The 21,467-nt window shown below is 43.9% G+C and overlaps 1 protein-coding gene across 1 annotated transcript in view; it reads left to right on the top strand.

Moving 5' to 3' along the window:
- The first annotated feature begins 2,934 nt into the window (after positions 1–2,934).
- The window catches only part of CAMK1D (calcium/calmodulin-dependent protein kinase ID), a 146,312-nt gene continuing 127,779 nt past the window's right edge, over positions 2,935–21,467 (top strand). The window contains exons 1-2 of the mRNA XM_010581108.1: positions 2,935–3,014; positions 19,755–19,886. Of these exons, the coding sequence (XP_010579410.1) occupies positions 2,935–3,014; positions 19,755–19,886 (212 nt within the window). The remainder of the gene's footprint in view (positions 3,015–19,754; positions 19,887–21,467) is intronic.

The raw sequence follows: 21,467 nt of genomic DNA, 5'->3' as shown, positions 1-21,467 counted from the left end.
AGCGTGGGGTGCACCAGCATGACTGTGTGGAAGTGAAAGGATGTCCATGCTGCGGTAATACCCATAGTGTTGGGGCCATAGAGAAAATGTTGGTACCTCAAGCAATCTGCCTCTTTTTTCGTCAGTACTTTTCCCATTCTTCCCCACATTGCTTGCAGGGTTGACATGGGATGAGTATTGTCAAACCAGGAAAAGACGACTCCCTGATCCAGCTGTGGCTGCAACCAGTGCTGCGATTTTTGCCTGCAGCAGATCAGGATGGCTGACGGGCAGCTCTTGTTGATTTGTGTCTATCGCCTGAACCCAGGATGCTCCACGCAGCTCCACCTTCCCCATTTCCCTGACCGGTGCTCTGGGCGCCTGACCTCTTTTCACATTTTATGGCAACTGGGATCAGCTGTATAAAAGGACAAGATAGTTTGAAAGCAGCAGCTTTGGCAATTCAGAGCTTGGTACGAGCTGATTTTTCCTCCCGCAAAACAAAATTTTTTCTAGTTCAGAACTAGCTCAGATATCTCTGCAGTTGCTCTGCTGGTGATATACAAGAGGGACAGAATTCAGCCCACTCTTGCTTAGTTGGACTGACTATGCGAAGAGAATGGGGGGAAAAATGAACAAATCCTGATTTTTTTTTTTATTCCTCCCCCCACCCTGGAGGTGTTTTACAGAATGCAAAGAATGAGCAGGTTCATGGAATAAGGAGGTGCTTTTACAGATGCTTTTCTAAAGAGCTACACTTGAAGTGTTTTGTTTAGATTTTTAAATGTCAAGTCAGTCCTACTGGTTAATTGAGATTTAAATATTAAATAGGTTCCCAAACAGGCACAGACGGTGCAATGTCCTGTCCGATATTAAACCTGCTACTCAGCTACCTATACCCTTCCATTTAAATGGCCCAAAATCAAGCACATGTAAAATTTGGAAGGGTTGCATTAAAGGATTGCCTGCATTCCCTCATCCTCTCTGTTAAGTACTTAATTATTTTTGTTACCTTCTTAGCTATTGGTAAGTGGGAACTGCTCTGTGTCTGATCTGAGTAATTTTTCATTATATTGTGCTTCCAAATTGACATTTATAAATTAAACAGCAGTGTACCATCCCAGAGAGAGCACCATTGTGGTACAATTAGAAATGTAATTGCACGGAGTCACCTGGGAGGCAGCTGGGATGGGGAAGGCATCGCAGATATTAGAGACAGGGATGACACAGGTAACACCGATGTGCAGAAAACTCGCCCAGACAATCCCATTAGGATCGCACTCACCAGTTTGCTCTGGGGAGGGAGGGTGGAAAAGGCATTGGGGAGCCGAGTGCAGGGCCTGCTTTTGTTGAACTTGAACGAGATTTTTTCTCTTTGACTTCACCCCGAGCAACATATCGATTCTTAATGTAGAAATCTTAGATGCCTTATGCTAGGTATGGAGAAAACACTGGAAAGAGCAATTAATTTCTCTCCTCCTGCATGCTGAGACCTATTACTTGGGCAAGTCCTCAGAGGGGACAGGTTTTTGGGTCCCTGAAGACCCACACTTCGACCTCGTCCCCTCCCAGGTGGGACGCTCTCCCAGATACCGTCGCAAAGGACTGAGCTTTCTGGGTTGAATTGAGTCAGATCCGAGCTTGGAGAACTTGGCAGGGGAAACCGTATGCTCCCTAAGCTCACCGGAGTTGTGTTTACTTCTGCTTTTGTCACCCAGGTTGGCTTGCAGCCTCCTTTCAGATGTGATTATCATCCTAATTGGCCCTAATGAGAACTACACATGCAGAGGAAAGGGGATAATGTGTGTTCCTCCCCACAGTCTTGTTCTATTTCCAAATTCCAAGTAACAGGAAAAAAGGATGTCTCTTCATATATATATATATATATATACTCTGCATCGCTGTTGCTCTCATCATAACCTTCAGCCCCTGAATGTGTTTCAGATGGGATTTTTTAGCTTCTTTAGGCACGTGAGGCTGAAAAAAATAATTATGGGGGATATTGGGGGTTATTTTTCCCTTCCTGAATCGGAGTGAAGAGTAAACAGGCAACTCTGGAGGCATAAAGCTTCCTGCTGGTGACTGCTCCAGGTCTCTCCCTGGTGCTGCCAGCGCTCATCAGCCCTGCCCTGGGAAAGGCAAACTCCCGTGTGAAGCCACCCGGGTGTTTGCGGCTCCCCGGCAGCCCTGCTGTTGCAAGGGACTGCTCTCCATCCGCGCTCGTGGGTTTTGCAGCGTGTGACTGGGTCGAATCTATCCAATTTGTTTCTCGCTGGGTAAACACTGCTGGGTAACGTGCCAGGGGCTGCTGACACTGGCTGCGTTTGAACGAGTGACCTTCTGGGGAAAGGGGCCCTCAGCGGTTTTATGATTAACATTTTAATGGCGTGCTATCAGGGAACTTTTTTTTTTTTCCCAGGAACAAATACCCGGAAAAACGCACGTCTTAACTGCTTCTCCGGTTGGAGTTGTCACTGCACATTTGTTAGGTGTGCTGGAGGCTGTCCAGGCTCGGGTGAGGAAGAAGAGGTTTCCCTGAAGCTTGCTGAGGTCCTCCCTTATTGCTGGGAAGGGAAAAAACTGCTTGCGTGATTATACCTCCTGTGCTTTCTGCTTAACTAGATAAATGACACTCTGGACCACTTATTAGTTCAGGCTGTTGCGATTTACTGGATGATGCGTGGAGGGATGCCTGTAGTTTATTGGGGCTGCATCCTATTTTGGGGCTGGGATTGACAGGGCGATGCACAGCCTGGGTGTTGCTTGAGCTGTCAGAACAGACCTTGAGCTGCCTTGCTAAGCTGGGGGGAAATTAGGTGCCATCCTTCATATTTACATGCCATCTTGGGAGCAGGGGTCTGCTCTGGGCATAGGTGACATGTGGAGCAGCAGCCAGAGACCATCCCTGGCCCCACCACTTACCCTGGGTGTGTGCCGAGACTGAGAAGCGTGAAAATGGACGTGGTGGAGCTCATCCTGGGGGACAGGAGTGGACCTCCAAAAGGTAGCAGATACCTCCCTAAACCACCTTCTAGGTAACAGCAGGAGCAGCAAATGGGTAGCTTTCTAAGGGTTCCTGCCCCTCCTCAGGGCAGCGAAATTCAGTCTGGCTTATATTGCCAAGAAGCTTTGGATTGACTCTGTCCTTAGCTGATGTGACTCAGCGTACCATAAATCAGTATAGCTCCATCAGCGCAGTACCTCAGGTAAGTACCAGGAAAGGACCTGGCCCACAGATAACACAGAAATGATATAGAAAGCTGGGGATGAATAATTTCAGAATATAAATGTAGTCACAGTAGTAGTAATAATAATAATATTTTCCCTAGTGAGAGAAAAATAGACCTTTCATGGTTGTTGTGCCTGGAGCTATTAAATATGGATGAGACAGATGAAATGCTGCTTCTCCTATTACACAGAAATGAATAAACAGTAATTCTCAATCACTATATGCATCTCAGGCTTAAAAAATCCACAAAAACAAGTTAAATATGAACACCTGCTAACATTCGTGTATGATAAATGCTACTCTGAGGCTTTTGTCAACAAAGAGAAAAGATTTGCTTCCTTATAAAGACTCTGATGGCAGTGCAACCACAGTGTATTTACACTGCTGAAGTTAGGAAAATAGGTTCACTGTCAAACATGGGGGTCCAATAAACAAGTTTACTAAACTGTCAGACTCACTGGGTTGACGATACTGCTGGTTTACTGCAGATTTAGTAGCGTGTGACGTAGAAAGCAAGAAACACTTCTGAAATTTTAAATTGTCGTGGCAAGGTGGGAGGGAATGATGCCAGCTTTTAGTAATCTCTTTTCCAGGAAAGAACTAAGCTTTAGCCCTTATCGTGGATGATATGCATGTGGGGACAGCAGTCTGTGATACTGGAGGAGGGGGTGGTTAAAGCAAAACGTCTAGGATGAAAACAGGCTGTGTCTGCAGTGTGATCTGGCAGCACATGAAGACGGTGTTCCAGTTCAGTAATGGGTGTTAGACTGGGAGGACTGCTTTACGCCCTCCCTGTCCTAATTCCCACATATTTCATACGTGTGATGGCACTGCCTCATCCCATAAGGATGTTGTAAGGATAAATGTATGAGAAATTTTGAGGGTTTGGGCTATTCTAGCTCAAGCGATGCGAAAGAAATTGTTACATGCCATTTAAGATGTTAGAACTAAGTCTTGGGATGTAAGCTTTAGTTTAATTAGCAGTAGCTACCTTCTAATCCTGCAAGAAAGAGACTGTTATCTGCAGTGGCAATAAAGGGCCTATCATAAGATTCACTTAAAGCAAGAATAAAGGAGGACAGGGATTATATTTATTCCAGAGAGATCAGTCCAAGAAGATTACAAAGGCTGTTTTCTCCATGGGTATGTGATGCACCTTTCAAAGCTGTGTTTTCCCTGGACATCTCGTGATAATTCTCTGCTGGTTTAATTCCTGTGAAGTCAGAGGTTGTCTTTACTACTAGATGTCCTGGCTGGGTTACTTAGGTGAAAATACTCTTGGAATTAGACAGTATTTTACATGCACTTCTCCTTGCTTTTTGCCATGGGTTAACCCTAAAGAAGTTCCCGTTTGTCTCAGTGATGGGCTTAACTCTCCATGCATTTTGCGTGCCCATTTTTTCCCATGAGCTGCTGTCGGCTGCTGCTGGCTCCACCACATTAACTGACCGTAAGAACCGCTGTACTGGGTCAGACCAAAAATGCAGTTCATCCAGTGCCCCATCCCTGCAGCTGATGCCAGATGCCTGGGGAGGAAAGTATAGGTCAGCATTTAACAGTAAAGTAATTATTGTAATGCTGTGAGTACTCCCCTAGCCTTCAGTGAGATGTGTGCAGGCATTTTTTGAGACACAAATGGGGTCTTTAGTGGTCTGGGATGAATTTTATCAGCAGTATTTTTCCAGTTGTTTCCTGAATCCTTGTTAATATCCATTGTGTCCTATGGAAAGAAGCTGCATGAAGTGTTTTGAAGTGGGTCCTTGCTACCCTCATGTGCTGTCACCTCACCCTTGTGTTGGAAGGGACAGCGATCACCTTCCCTGCTCCACTCGGAGCTTTATTCTGACCCCTCAGTTGTCCCTTCCAGGCTGAAAAGTCCCAATTGATTCAGTAATTCCTCATAATGGGGCTGTTTCACAGTTTTGATCATCCCTGTTGCCCTCCGTGGTTCTGCCATGTCCTGCAGGCAAGGGAGAAGGATCTCAACAGCACAAAGCAGTCAGGGTGTGGCAAACGGCTTGCTTAGTAATCCCTAACACTGGATATTAAATGGATTTACTATTTATTCCTTGCTGTTTTCTGTCTTTTAACCAGTTCTTTATCCATGCAAGAAGCTTCTCCTATCCCCTAATGGCTCATCTGCTCAGAGATCCTGTGTTGAGGCACCCCGCTGAAATCTAAGTAAACTACATCAACAGGGTTTTCTCATCTGCACACATGTTGACCCTTCCAGAGTACTCCAGTACATTTATGAGGCCTGGCTTTCCTTCTCAAAAGCCATATTAGCTTTTCCTCAATCTGTCATATTCTTCCAGGTGTTCAGTAATTCTGTGTTTTGCCAGAGGGATATTCTTCATTATAGTTTTTACTGACCTGCTGATGTCAGATTTACTAATCTGGAGTTCCCTGTAATTCCTGAATTGTTCCTTTGAATCCTTTTTTAAAAATCGTGTCACGTAAGCTGCCTTCTAATTTTTGGGTACCCACAAAATTTTAAGGGAGAGACTTTAGCCCATGTTTAGAGCTCCAGTAGTTTCATGCCGAAGTTCCCCTAGAATGGTTGGGTCAGTCCAGCCCAGCCCTTCTACCAACTTTGTAAATAAGGTTTCCAGTGTAAGAACCTCCCTGAACCTCTCTGCAGTAGGCATGAGTGCCAAAAAAGTAATTTTTTTTGCTATAGCCGTGTGGGTTTATTCATGCTGCTTCTCTACTTGATTGCTTCCTGGTCCATCAGCTATCTGGCACACTTCTGGCTTCTGATATGTGCAAAATAGCCTTTATTGAATTTCCTGCCTGGTGCAACCTGTTCTTCAGATGCTTTTTCCTGCCTTTTGAAGTTTTTATATTTTACCCACTTGAACTTAAGATCCATTTTTGTTTCCTCATTTGAACACACAACTTCTGATTTTGAGGATGCTGTCTTACTTCTCACAGTTTCTCTTGCCCAGCTGCTTGCCCTGCCAGACTTCTCTGTTTCTAGAGTTTCTTTGGATGGGGTATATATTTGTTCTGAGTTTCAAGCACTGATGTTTTTAAACAGTCCTTATGCCTTCTGCAAGTTTTAACTTTCCTGGTTCTGTCTCCTAGGACCTTCTCACTTCTTGTTTAACAAGTTTCCTCCTTTTTATAATTCTTCTTTCAAAATTAAACATGACACTGACAACTTAGCATAGTATAAGAGGTTACACCTCCTTTCCTAAGAATTTTGGTTTTGTGTCATGTGTATCCTACTACAGGTCAAGAGTTTCTTGCCATAGAAAGTGAAGGGGAATCCAGTTCTTGTGGACTCATTTTCCTGATCATTTCTAGCACCACTCTCTAGTCCTGGTTTAAAAACCATTCAGTATATTTGTGATTAAAACCCATTATGTGACATGGGAAAGCAGTTGGTTACTTAGCATATTTAAAATGAGTTTTACTAGAGTTATGGAAAGAAATTATCGAGCAGCAAATGTAAAATAAACAAACAAAAACTGCTTTCTCATATAATTTGTACTCAGTGGAGCTGAATTCTACAGGAGACTGTGAAATTCAAAGTCTAAATGGGTTGAAGAAAATGGATTCTACAGATTAGTAGAGGATAGGTGGCTAAGACATGATGGGTCAATGCAACTGCCACTTGAATAGAGATCCCTTTTCTGGATCACTGACTGTTGGAGGCCAGGGAGATAAACGGGGTGGGGGGAAGTCTTGTGCTGCATAAGCTCCATTTCTTACACTCTTTCTTTAAATAACTGTTAATCGCTGTTACTAAAGAAAGGACCCCGGGCTGGGGAGACCCTGTTGCTTAACCCTGTTGAGCATTTTTTGCCTTCTTCATGTCCTCCTTCAACCAGGTAGAAAGGATACGTTTCACGAGCAAGCCATGTGAGTTTACATTTCAGGATCCTCAAGTATCCATTCCCTTGGAGTGAGTTCTCATTCACTTAGAAATGGAAATATTTTAATGGGGAAAGGACTTTGTTTCAAAGAGAGCATAAACTTTCTAATCAAAAAAGGCTCTTGCTCATAGCAGAAGGCAAAACTTTTTTGCAAGGAAGTATCATGCTTTTTCTGCTATTCCAACAGTTTCACATCCATCTTTTTGACCTGTCATGTTTTAAAGGACTCAAAGCTTATTTCTTCATAGTGAACCTCCCCATCTGATTATGGTGGGGAGACACTGTCTCATTTTGATCTATTCCTGAAATGACCCCAGGGATTGTCTTGTGCGCTTGCTGTCAGGATTAAGTGTCCAACCCTTCCTCCCCTCCAAGCCTTTTCAATGACAATAAACAGAAGCTCCCCAGGAGGCCAAATTTCTGGAATCTTTCTAGCTTTTTTTTTTTCTTTAATCAACTTTTAACCTGTTTTGAATACTCTGCAGCCCATCTCTTCTGTGGGCTGGTGTACCAACCACAGAACATCTGTACCACACGCAACTTGTAGCAGTTTTTACCAGCTGGACCAGGCTCAGCTTAGTTCCTCAACTCTCTGCCGGTGGCCTGCTGCTTGCAGTATTTCTGGGAATTGTCTCTCAGATAACCTTCACAGTGCATTGGAAGAGAGATTCCTGCAATCCTGCCCGTTCCTTGTCACTCTGCCAGTGTTCTCGTGCAATCCTTCTGGGGGACTTTGATCTTCCGCGGTGCATGTCACCTGGGAGGATAATATGATGCTTCCTTTTTATTCATGTTTGAAATTATGCAACAGATTCCAAAGAAACACAGAAATTATTGCTGTCAGGTTTGAAGAGCTGTGTTCCCTTCTCCCCACCCTCATCCAGCTCATCGAGCATGTTGCGGTACTGCTCAGACCTGCCGTCCAAGGTCTGGGCTGGGTTATCGGGACCCGCATAAAGGCGGAGAAGCGCGGTGGTGGCAATTGTCAATGTGTGTGTAGCGTGTCAACCTGAGATGGAAATGAGTTCTGAGAAATTTCATTTTTAAAAATAGGTAGGGCGTATGGCAGTCATCTCCTAGGAAACTCGTCATTGTGTTATGAGACTATAATGTGCTATGATTACATTTCAGATAAAGGGTATCAGTGTCGCTGTCAGATCGTTTCTGCTGAAGTTTTCCAACACAGAAGGTCATCCCTATGCAGCAGTTGACGTTGGTTGGTGTTTGTGAGCTGGTTGGGGCACTGAGGTGATTTCTCCTGTGCTGTTGCTCACCGGAGAATGGAAGGTGAAGACTCAGGCACAAGTAGCCCGGCACCGGCATGTGTCTGTACTATGTGCTGAAGCTGCGGGCAGTTGGAGTCTATCACTGTTCTGCTGAGTCAGGTGAAGTTCAGTAGCAGCAGCTTGCCTACGCAGATCTGGAGGTCTTCAGTCTTCATCTCCTTACCAGCAGGGTTGGTAAATAGATTGGTGATTGTCTTCTACGAAGACTAAACCAGTCGCTATTAAACCAGACATTTTTTTTTAAAGCCTTTTTGTGGATGATATGACAGAGATATCAATGCCTGTCTCACTGCCGATGGCTTCCATCGACCAGTCCCAACTCTTTGGGTGGGGAGGTCTGTCCTCCTTTCAGATGAAACGCAGGAAACACCAGCACCTTTTCTCTGCTGTGATTCTCTAATGGGCTCAGCTGCTTTGGTGCAGGTCTGCCATGCTGGAGGGACTCCTTCCCTCACGATGCTCTCTTCTACCATCACATGGACAAGGCAGCAGAAGGCAAGGATGGCTCCCATCCTCAGGGGACGGGATTGCTGCATGTGTCACTGTCCTGCTCTGCTGTTAAAAGCATGGGATAAATCCAGAGGGCCTCTTTTGCCAGGCCTCGTATGCTCCCTCCTTCATCCGGGTCAATGCTTAGGCTGGACATGGTTCGGATGGAAGCTGGTGCAGCTTCTGGTTCCTTACATCTCCTGGGGAATTTCCTTTTGGCCAATCCCAGTATAACTCTGTGACATCAAAAAATGTTCCTTCAGAGCACTGTAGAGGCTCATGACAATAAGTTTATGGGGGGAAAGTTGTGCTGGTGCTGCATCTATTTTGTGAGTAACACCAGTAGTCTCAACACAGCACCTTAAACACGGAGCTACGGAGAAATTCCTCATCAACAGAAGCTGAAAGGAAAACGCTTTTTGCCCTGAGATTTGAGTGAGAATGACTGAGGCTTGCACACGTGGAAAGTGTGTGGCAATTCTTTTTGCAGAAGTATCTGTGAGTTTCAGAAGTGCCTGGTAACTTCTGTATGCAGTTACACTGAAATAATCTTTGCCAAAATGTTTATTTTCAAGCTTGCCGGTTACTAGGCAAACCAGTTTGCTAAGATTTCTTAGTGTACCTAAGCTCAGACATGAAACTGCATGTGGATACATGAGTGAAGAGGCTGGGGAGCAGGAAAGCAAATACTCTTCTAGTGTTTTAAGAGGTGGCCATTGGAAGTAAGGCTGCAGATGGAGCTCTGGATATCCTGCAGTGTCTTTTCCTATCAGAGCTCAGTTCTGAGCTACAAAACAATTTGTATTCCATTATACTGAATTGTGTGTCTCTATCTTTCTTTTTTTTTTTTTAATTCTAAGCTACGACTTGGAGTGGGCGAGGATACAAAATACACATAATTTTTATTCCAAATATTTAAAACAGATATGCAGGACTGGCTGGCTGGCTAACAACAGGATGAGAACAAGCCAATTAGAGTTTCATAGTGGCACAGAAGGGCTCTTACACAATGGGAATTGTTCAGCTGTGCTTGTTACAGCTCTGAACCCTGTGGCCTCCTCTTTTGGTGGCTGCTCATCATGTTCATGGGGAGTGCTTCCTGACTGGGGCTGTAGATTGGGTCTAAAAGATTAAACTAGAAAAGGCAGATCCTAGGAGATGTGCCTTGGTTTCATGGTCTGATTTAACTCATCTAAGTTTGTCCTTACAATAGGCAGGAACTGTGCTGTGATCATGGGCATAGAAGACTTACAAGTCCTAATCCTACTTTTGTTTTGAATATGTTGTTATTCTGCATACTGAGGTCCTATGAGTTGGGGAGGAGATTTGTCTGCCTTAGCCTTCAAAGTGTCCACACTGTGGACATCTCCATCTCTCCCCCTAGGCTCCCTTTGCTCTCAATGAAGATCAAGAGATGCGTTTAGGGTGCGATTCATCTGACCAGTGTTGGATAGTTACCCCAGTACTGCTGTACTGGTTATCTCTTGGCTGTAACAGGAGCCTTGGGGGAATAGCTTAGATGTCAACAATACCCATGTAGATGTGTTCTGAGGACTTTCATTCTGGGTGGTCAGACTCTGGTTTCTCTTGAAGCAAGACCAGATCCTAAGGCTGGAAGTCATCTAACATAATTGCAGCTGCCTGACGGGCATCTCGGTATTAATGTCTGGGCGTCTCAGATGATCTCTGTGACCAGAGTCAGGCAGCAAATGGAGCAGGGGATTTTGGGTTGACAGGGTTTAAGGATTCCTACAGAGTCATAGCGTGCTGCCCTCAGTGTATTTTTGGATGGGATGTAATCATCTGTTGGAGATGCTTCTCTGAGTACAAAAGGAGTGTGCACTTTTAGATTATGCAAAGTGCCCAGCTTTTAAAAAATTAAGGTTAAATAACTTTTAAGATCCATGTGGTTCCTGTTCCTCAGGTCCCTCATCTGTAGAATGGGCCATACAGTTCATGAGACAGGGTTGGTGTTTGAAAATCACAGGTCAAGTAGTACAATTGTTTGCTTATGATCACTGAGGAAGACCACCAGAACTGATACTTTGGCTTTGTTTTGTAAAGAGATAAATGCCACTGGAAGGAATGAGGTGCTGTGCAGACTTTTGCAACTTGTATTTGTGAAGGTCCAGACACCTTTAGGCAAAAGTGCTGACTAAAGGGGAATTTCCCATGGTTTAGACACAACTGCAAAGTTATTTGATCTTTAGGTAGTTGCTAGTTTCATTTTAACTAAAGATCTTCCCTGTAGAAGGAACATAGGAATTGTTGCAAGCAAAACTATAGTGTCTGCACTACCTTTGCTTTGCTTTGAAAGATGCAATGTTGTCTAGTTGTTCCTTAATTGATCCAGCCTCTTGGAGAGTGCCATGGTGTGCCAGATCTTTTCTTAAGTTGCCATGTGGAGGAAGAAGAAACGTGCTTCTTCAAATTGGTACAATCTGCTTTATATGGACACATAAGATCTCCAGCAATCAGATGTGTTGTAATAGACCCTGCATATATCAGTGTCAGAACAGGGAAACTCATTGAAAAAAATTATGGAGATCACTTATGCCTCAAGAAAGGTTTGAGGTCATTATTAGAAGAAGAAAGGTTATTACCTTTTGAGGATGCTGCCATCAGATAAACCCTGGAATACAATGAGCTCCTTTTGTCTTGTAAGATAAAAGTGGAAGAAAGGTAGTTAAATATTCACTTTGGAAAGAAAGTGATCATCAGTCGAGAAAATAAACTGCTTAGCAGCTCATTTGTGAAGTGTATAATGGAAGGAAGAGCTCAATACAGAAAGCTGTATGTTTTGCTCTTGATTCTGGATAGCTTTTCTGTGATTGCCACGGAGGATGTAATGTAAATGTAATAGGCCTTTAAAGACAATACTTCCCTTTCTAATAGGGGTCAGGATTAATCAGAAAGGAGAAAACAGTTCAGGAAAGAAGAGGACTGTAATAATGAACATGACTGGGGATCTGCGCCGGGCTAGTTTCCCTTTTTAGCATCCATGCATCACTGTCTCAGAACAGACTGCATAGCATCCTATTAAATTAGCATACACCAGGCAGCTAAAACAAATTAGTTCATCTCAGAAACGGAAGAGATTCTGCAGAAACTTTTCCTTTTTGGCTTAATTTCTGTGCTTTATGTGGTTTATTCATCTGTGAACCTCAGTTTTATGACACTGAAGCCCGTATGCCTCGCCCTGCTCTGCACGTAATGGCTTTTCTTGCCTGGGAGTCTCCTTGGCCGTGTGTTTCGGTGCCTTCACCCTGCTGGTGTATGAGTTGGAGTGCCCCAAGCACTGCGGGATTTCCCATCTGCATGGCTGGAAGCCATCCGAGCAGCGCTCTGCTCTTCTGCCTGCGTTGTAACACAGGTCTCAAACTTGGTGTTTCCCTCCTGGCCCTCAAAATGGGAGCTGAGCTGGCTCGGTGGTGGTGGTGGGCAGGGAGAAGTGCTCGGGGCGCAAGGGAGCCATGCTGATGCCTCACAACATCATGTTTGAAGGAAGGGAAGGGAGTTTCTCGGTGACAAGGGGTCCTGGTGGTGTGTACTATGCCCTGCTGTGAACTTGAAATTCATCCTGGAGTGAAGAAGTGATTCCAACTACAGAATGGTTTAAATGGTTTCCAGCGATTTTTTTTCCTTGGGTGAAAATGATTGTTGCCCACTAAAGAGGTGGTTGTGTTCTGGTGAAGGTGGTCCAGGGGAAGAGGCAGGGGTGTGAAGGAAACCACCTTGACTATATTGTCATAATTTCATGCTTTATAATGCACAACTTTAAATTGGTGTTTTCTGGCTTCACAGAAGTCTCTCTCCTCTAAGTAGCTTTCCTTTAAGTAGCTGACATGGGTTTTCAGTCTTAATTCTAGGTTTTTGTTTGTGTGGGTTTTGGTTTTTTTTTTTCCTGAGAGTATAAAATATTGAGTAGCTAAAAGAAGAAATGATAAGCCTCAAATTGGCATTAAAATTCTTGCAGCTGACTTTGGTGACAAAAACTGTCAAAACACTAAGCTGTTGTTGTAATTGTAGATAATAGTATCCCCAAAAATGGAAGTTAAATCCAAACAAATTCAAACACTTTTGGTGACTACAGAAGATGAAAGCTTTGTGCTGCTCATTCTATTGCAGCAAGTCGCCCTGTAATGGTGGGAGAAAACCAAACTGGTTTATAAGGAGGGGAAAGAAGAAGCTCTACCTGCAGTATGATATTGTCAGGTGTCTCTGTTACGGTTGTGGCTGTAAGTCCCAGCAGAGATCTGTGTATTGATGGGGTTCCTCTCTCCCAGAAATTATGTTAGATGGGGAGCAACAAGGTGGCTGGAGAGATGAAGTCTGGAGCTGGGGATGTGCTGCCCATCCCTGGGCGTCGTGACTCCTGGGCTCCTCTTGTGCTGTGGGGAAGCGGCTGCTCGTCAGAAGACCCCAATGGTCTCAATGTACCTTCTAGCTTGGATGAAATGCTGAGGGTATTGGCAGGGGGAAATGGCTCAGGGCACAGAGAAACATGTCAGTGGTCCAGATAGGAGCTCCTTGCTACAGGAACTGCCAGCAAAGAGTGTCTTTGCCCCTTGCCATTGTTGTTTGAGTGTCCGTCAGGCTATAGCGACACTATTTTGGCACAGTTGGAAGTGTCGTTCATCATCTGTAATGGGTAAGAGCAGCCCCAGCCCCAGGGATCGGGCATCTCTGTGGGGATGGGGGACATTACTGCAGGTCAGGATCAGGATCACCCCTGGGAAGGGGAACCAGGGTCAGACACAGCCCAGGACAGGGCCATGTCTGGTGTTACAGCAGACACTCACCAGGCCCCAAGGCAGAAAACAGCATTTTCAGTTGTGGCTGGGTGGCTTAGTAGAAGTTAAATGAGTAGTGAGGCTAAAAATACTGGTGTTGATACAGCAATCCTGGTTGTTCTGCCCTTGCTCAGGCGGAGGAAGCATTGCCATAGAAGGGGCTGCAGGGCTGGGACTGTGTGTTTGATGAATGAAAACAGCGAGAAAAAGCATTTGTCCTCCAAAGAATAGATGGCTGCAACTGGATTAGGAAGTGTGTTTCTTTCCCCGTGAATTTCTGTTCAGCTCTTGGGAATGTGTAGGGATATTTGACTTCTGTACCACATGTAACCGTCCCCAAAGCCTTCTCCTTTGCCTGTGACTGGGTAAAAACACCCTCTGCACTTTAGCGTTGTTAACGTTGCATTCATATGTCACTGAGCTATGGCAAATTTCATTGTAAATTCATTTTCACACAGACTTCAGGACATTCAGGGACATGACTTTGGAGTGAAAAACTTTATTTCCAGCCTTAGTTTGGGTTTATGTTGGGATGGGTCTGGAATTTGGGAGAGTGAGCACGTGCGTGCAGAAATGACTGAGGAGAAAATTTAATAAAAAGAAAAAGAACGTGACTTGTGCAGAAAAATGGCTTAGTAGAAAAATATTTTGCAGAACCAGAATCTCCCTGGTATGTGCTGGCTACATAGAGCTCTACCTCATCCCACAGTTAACTCATTGAGGTCCATGCGAAAAGCTGTGAAAATGCCAAAGATTTTTTTTCTTACATACTTGCCTTTGCAGTTCAAACTCACATTTCTTTGGGGAGTCAAGGAGCAGAATTGGTGTGTGGTTGCCAAAGCCACGCTACAGAAATGACCTTCTTTGATTTGGTTGGTCTCACTTTGATTCAGTCAGTCTCCCATCTCAGGGTGATCTTCACTGTGAACATGGTATATTTTTCAAATGATGAGTGTTCGCTTTTTTTCCCCCCCCCATGGTTTGGCTGGGGCAAAGTACACACAGAAAGCCAACTGTATCATAATTAAGATCATTAGCTATACATAGCCCGAAGATGTGAAATCTGTTTCCTGACTATGTCTGTTGATTTAGTATGACAGAGCACCTGCTAATGCAGCGGAAAACTGCTCAACATGGAGGTCTCTGCAAATGGAAAAATTAACTTTTATCCCTCCATCAATTCTTTGTCTTCATTTTGTCAGTATTTTCGTGACAGCAATTTTTTCAATGAATGAGAACAGATTTGCTGTCACAGTGTATGTTGTTCATTGTATTTCAGAAATTAAGTGTTCCTATTAAATCATAGTTCAAACAGATGAAGGAAAAAGTTATTTGTCCTTTATTTTTCTTTGATCTGCAAGATAGCCTAGCCTTGCAGCTATTGTTTTCTAATAGAAAATCCAGTCTGTTTGGGTACGAATGCCATTCATATTCCAATGTTAACCTTGAAATCCTAATCTTCAAGTCTAGATTAAAGAAAATAGCTGGATGAGAAATAATTCAAATGAATTAAAACTATAAAAGATTAGCATCTCATAGGATGCTGCTTGGTCCAGACATGTGCAAAGGGGTGAGGAGTCAGATCATCTCAACCACCCTCTAGAATTCGCCATTATCTCAATGTCACTCATCAAGTCATTTAACCTCTCTTTTTTTCTCTTACGTTGTTCTTAATTCATATAAAAATTATCTAGATCATAAAATTATTCCATGCCTTAATTAGAAGTTAGAAAGAGTCAGTCCTCTAGGGTAAAAGATAACATGGTCAAAACTTTCAAAAATAGGTTGTTGCAACACACGTATTTCAGCAGCTAAAGTTGGTTTAATTTTACAGCAGTTTCTTGCTTACCCATTTCCACTGCTGCCCTACTTCCTCAAAACCGTGATGCTTTTTTTATTTGTTTGCTATAATTTCCAGGCAGGATGAGGAAATCTCCTGAAGGGTTTTGAAGCCCCTCTTCAGAGAGGCGAAGGCTGGATCCCCAAGCATGTTGGAAAGGTTGGAGTTGCCCCTTTCCCAGCTGAAGGGACTGGGACATCCCAACCATTGCAGACACTGTTAAAACCATAACTTTTAATCAGTTAACCTCTTCTCCCTATTTTTTTTTTTAAATCTGTATCAGAGTGCAAAAATACTTTTTGGATTGTATTTTCAGGGGTGGGGAGGAGAATAAAACCCACTCAAATTTTTTCACAAACACCTTCCTCAGTATTTTACAGAATAAAAAATATCCTTGTTTATGTGTGTCCTTCGCAGAAATTGTGTTTTTCCATGCATGAAATTGCAGATAAAGCCTCATAATTCAGAATACTATATTGACCAAGAAGTTTCTGAATCTCTTTCTGGCTTGGTGCAATGACCATAGAGATACTGGCATATGGGTTGCAAATGAGAGGTCTTGGGAACACCATGTCATTACAGAGATTGTGCAGTACCTCCTAGGAGAGGTGGGGTTTTAATCCAGAGCCCTGTCTGAGCTGCAGACATGTAGCATTCTGGTTGTTCAACATCTCCTGTATTGTTTTTTTTTTTCCTTTTTTTATCATGTGACACTTCTTGATGATGCTTAATGGAAGCCATGTCCTTTTCACAAAAAGTCCTGCCACTTTGATGGTGTAAAATGCAACATTTTCCAAACCCAAACATCATAATAGACCTTTGTGTACAATTAATTTTTAACCCTCAGTAAAGAATCGTAATAAATTCTTAGAGATAAATTTCTTCTTTCATCAATGTCTTGGTTTTAAAGGCCACATTAATTATTTTGGGGAAAAAAATCTTCTTTAGCAAGCCTGCCAAGTCGGTAGTTCTGGAGAACTTTTTTGAGGGGGCAGAGAATTTGCTGTAGGTTATATTGCTGTTAGCAAGAAAACAAGCAGCCTTGTCTTTCTGACTTTCTCTCTGGTATTTGTCTTTTCATGCATGAGTCAAGAGGGGTTTAGTGGGGGCTGGACTGGATCGTTAAGGGTAGATAAATTCAACTGTGTGTTTGAAATGATGATAATTGCTTGCCCATCTATTCACTATTATTTCTGATTCTCCGCCGACTCCAGCAGACCCCAGGAGTGTCTTTGCTGCCTTTTCCTTGCTGATGCTCCCTGCTACCCTTTCTTTCTTCTTGCCCTATACCATTCATTCCTCTCAGTCTGTGTTTAACTCTTTGATCCTTATCTGTAGCTGCTCCCTCCCTTCTCTTTCCTTCCAGCACTTCTCTTTTTTTTTGTCCCTTGACTTGTTGCTTTCCTCCCCAGCCCCCTTGCCCTGTGAACACAGGAGCATATATAATGCACAGGACAGCGTAGGCTGCCTTGCGTCTCCCTCCTGCCTTCCCAGCAGATCCACCCCAGTGCTCCCCCCTCGTTGCCCGGGGGCTCTTCCCAGCACCAGCAATTTCATGCCATGGCCTCATATAAAACTCAGTGTAAAAAAAAAAAAAAATAGGCGCTCTGTCAGTGCTCAGGGTTGACAAGTGAGCGAATGCTTTAGCTGAGGTTCAGCTTATTTCATGCTTTAATGAGAAAGGTCATTAAGGAGATATGGAATTGGGTTTTATGAGTATCTCGGAGCTCCCCCCAAAATTTCATTTCAATTCACAGAGGCTGTTTCCAACCATTGAACCCCATGGCTGTCCTGGTAAGTGGAGAAAGAAATCCAGAAAATGGTGAAGCCAACTGAAATAGAGGCGTTTCCCAAAGCTGGCTTTATGGTGTAGAGGGATATAAAGGGATTTCCTTTATTTTGCTGTCTGAGAACAGCAATGAAATCCAGATTGGGATGGGAGCTCTCTGTGTTTTTATAATATCGTAAACACTGGGAAACCTATGTGATCAGTAAACGACCGGTATGAATATGCTGCTTTTAACAGCATTTAACTGAAGGCAAAAAGCTTGTTCAAGACACAGCCGGAGTGAAGTGCGGTGTTGAAAGCTTAAGCAGATGGGGCTTAAGGGGTTCATGAAATGTAGCTGGGAGCAGTCCTGTGAGTTTCTGAGCTCCCTGGTCTGCAACCAAAGCTGATAAGCACTGAGAGGTCTTGGGGCTTTCCAGTAAAAGGATTTTATTGGAGTTCTGGTCTGGCTGTCCCAAGCATGAGGTTCAGGATGAAAACCCTATTTGGTGAATCGAATGACTAGGACTGTTGATAATAGGAAAGCAAAGAATAGGTCTTTAAAAACACTTTGGGTGGCTCGATTGCGCAAGCCATTAGGATCAGTTGTGTGGACTCTTAAGTTGCAGCCTGTGATGCTCTGACATGCCGTGGGAGATTATACACAAAGCAGAAAACAGTGAATTGTTCCTGTACTTAGAGTGGCGTAAATGTGGTCAGAGTCTGTCCTTTTTGGGAAAAATGAGACAAAACATTCTTGGTTCAGAGGGTCACTGCCACATGTAGACAAGCTGTCAAACATCTGCTGTAACAGTTTGCAAAAGTCTCTTTTCATCCGTTCCTAAACTTCCCGTCGCTATTTCCCTATCGCTGCTGGCTACAAAAGCATTCCTGGGTAAACAGGCACTTTCTTTCCAAAGCAGCAGCCTCTTCCTTTTGTTTATCCGCTTATCCACAGGTTTAATGATTCACTCGGTCATTTTGCAACTCGGGAACCGTTGGTGAGGTCACAGCTGCTTGGTTGTGTCATCAAAGTGCGTGACTTCAAAAGGAAGAGCCTGGCCAGGAAAGGAAAGGCTTCTGTTTATCCGCAAACATCTAGATAAGCAGCAGTTGTGTGGAATGAAAGTCAGAGAAAGTTGGTGGTAGCCAAATGAAGTTGTGGTCAAACATTAATGTTTTAAGAGCAGACTGGAGCACGGTTGGGTTTGCTCAGCCTGCTCCTGAGCTCTTTTCATGGAGAGCTATGTAGAAGAGCAGAATATCTACTGATGGGGGGGGGGGAATGAAAGAAAGTGTCCTGCCTGTTTTTATTTTGTATAAATAAAATATGATCCTTCAGCTGGTGGATCTTCCAGCTGTGATCCGGTTAGACAAGTCCTTGGCTCTGATGTCTGTCGGACAAAGCAGGTGCTTCAGGAGGAGGTTTTGGTGAATAGGAGCAAAGATTTGCTGTTCCTCATCAGGCCAATGCTGTCTTGCCCAGTACCTCACTGCTAAACCAGTAACGAGCCCTGGAACATGAGAGTGGCCCCAATATGCCAGAGCAAAGGTCTGTTCAGGCCAGCGTTGTCTGTCTGAATGTTGCTCAAATACTCAGAAAACTGTGTGAGAACAGAAAAAAAGTTTATGTAGCACGGACTGTAACATTTTCCTGGCTTCTCCCCAGTAAGGTCCAGATGCTTTGGAGGAAGTGATGAGAGTGCAAGAAATAATACGCTGTTGTGGAATAACCTAATGAAGGAGAGGCACTGCCCACTCTTGGCAATTAGTGACTGGCTGCTGTGATGAAGTTTCTTTATTTGTGTAATCCTCTCTGGGGTAACTGTAGGGAGGCTGCCGTTAAGGCTGACGTTTGGACTTGTGATTTAATCCGATTCTTTGGCTTTAGCGATTACACACAGAGCGGTTTGTGTTGTGGAACAACTCGGTGTACATAGAGAAATTCTGACGCCGCTTCCCTGTCTGAGTCAGGGTTGAGCCAACGGTGAGGAGATGCTCTGGGCTGCCAGGGAGGACCAAAGTGAAGGCCCTGACCTCTTGTGGTCACTGAGGAACTGGGAGCACTCTTGGCACTGGTGCGGCACTTAGTCCTAGGGACTTTGTGCTGCTGTGTGATTTAAACCTCCAAAAACCTCGGGAAGGGGAGAAGTACGTTGTCCATCAAATCCGCAGCCGGACTATGTGGTCCATGCCCCGGTGTGCAGAAATAGTACTTTTTGATTTTCGAGCTTTGCTCATACCTCTGCTGGACTATGGTTCTTTATTAAAATTGTTATATTTGGTAAGCCTTTAACGTTTTGCCTGAGTGTGAATGTCTGCATATGCTTGTAAAGGCAAAGAAAGATGCTCGTAATGCCATTGCTGTGATTAGCAAGAGCAGCTTTCAAAAGGCACCAGAAGAACTATATTCAGTGGTTATGTTTCAGTTAACAGCTTCCAAAGAAAAGGCACCAGTTAAAACCAGGGTTTTTCTTTTCTTCTTTCAGGGGTGCATTCTCCGAAGTTGTTTTGGCTGAAGAGAGAGCGAGTGGGAAACTCTTTGCGGTCAAGTGCATTCCCAAGAAGGCACTGAAGGGAAAGGAAAGCAGCATAGAGAATGAAATTGCAGTCCTGAGAAAGTAAGTATCAGACCTTCATTTCTGCTTCTTCACTTCAGTTAGACTCTTGCATTTAAGGAGCAGGAACAGTGATTGACAAGCGTGACTGACAGGTTGTTCAGCCCATCACAGACAGACAACATCACCTGAGTTTAAATGATGCTGAAAATGTTTTGAGAAATGCTCTGGTTTTCTTTTGTGTTAATACAGCCAGATGACTGCAAAGTGGGAAAGAAGAGGAGCTAGGCTGGAGTAAAGCCTATGATGCCATAAAAAGACCTTATCCACTAATAACATCAGCAGTAGGGTCACTGGCTTTGAGGAGAGCAAGAGCAGGGTTATAATTTCCAAGTGCTTAAAACAGTCTGTATACTAATTGCTCTAAAACTGTGGCATGCTATTAATTGTCGTAGGAGATGGTGGTAACTTGTACCATGGAGAAGTACCTCTGCCACTTCTGGAAGTGATTTTCCAGGGCAACTTCTATTTTATCAGGGTTGTCCATGGTGTGTATTTTTCCTCACCATGGCGGGAATACAAGGATAAGAAAAAGTCAGCTCACAACTGCTGTGAATTCAGTGTAGTCATTAGAGACTTGATTCTTACCTCTTCCTTGTCTTATGCCCTGGAGGTGGGATTCAGAGACACTTGGGGCTGAACTCGTCACCCTTGACTGACTTTCTAGGAAATGGAAAGAGATTGGTCACTTTAGGATTCATCCATGTAACTTGTTTTAAACTTCTAAAAGTACCTTCTCATTGAATTAAAAGTAGTACAATTATATAGAAGTCTACATTGGGCTAAGGCACTCTGATTCCTACTCCACTGCTGTGCCTAGTGGGACTTCTTGCCGCAGCTCTTGGTCATGTAGAAGCTGATGGTTGATCATCTGGGCACCATGTGACAAAACTGACCTTAAATCTTTAAAACTAACTAGATGCTTCTAAACTAAATGCTCAGACAGCCTAAGCCAAAGGAGCAGGTTCAAGGGCAAACTCAGCCATCTCAGTAAGCAGAGGGGATCCTTTTCAGTGGAGGGCCATAAGTGGGGCTCCAAACAGCTACAAGCATTTGTTGCCGTTGCCTTCCCATTGCTGGACCCGTATCAGGTCAGTACAATGTAAAGCCAGTGATAAACGCAGCGTGTTGTCTTGCTGTGTAGTGTTATTGAGAACCTGTCATAAAGCTCAACCGTTGCCGTCTCCATAACCAGGTAATAATGGCCAACAACTGGCAGCTTTGAAACAGTCTTTGTCTATATGGGTTTGTCTGCTGATACTCGTGTGTGGGTATAAGAGCAGCAATACTGGCGTGCAGTAAGGATTGCCTTGCATCAGCCTTGAACCTAAGCTATTAGAGCAGAGAAATCATTTAGGTTATTTCTTGCTTCTGTGTTGTGAAATGCTTCTGTTCCCTGCAAACAATTTCCTGAGAAACCAGGAGGCAGCACCCAGGCCGTGCTATTCCAGCTGCAAGGGCAGGAGAGTGAGTGGGCAGAAAATTCCTTAATTTCATACAATTAGATCTACTCGGTCTCTTGTCCTATGCACATTAGGACCTTAAGAGAGATTTTTCCTTTTTTATCTCCTGATGTCTTCTACT

Source organism: Haliaeetus leucocephalus, unplaced genomic scaffold (assembly GCF_000737465.1).
Source record: "Haliaeetus leucocephalus isolate CR32 unplaced genomic scaffold, Haliaeetus_leucocephalus-4.0 Scaffold751, whole genome shotgun sequence".
NCBI classification, from domain to species: domain Eukaryota; kingdom Metazoa; phylum Chordata; class Aves; order Accipitriformes; family Accipitridae; genus Haliaeetus; species Haliaeetus leucocephalus.
Note: the sequence above shows the minus strand (reverse complement) of the source record. Positions and strands in the feature narration are given on the sequence as shown.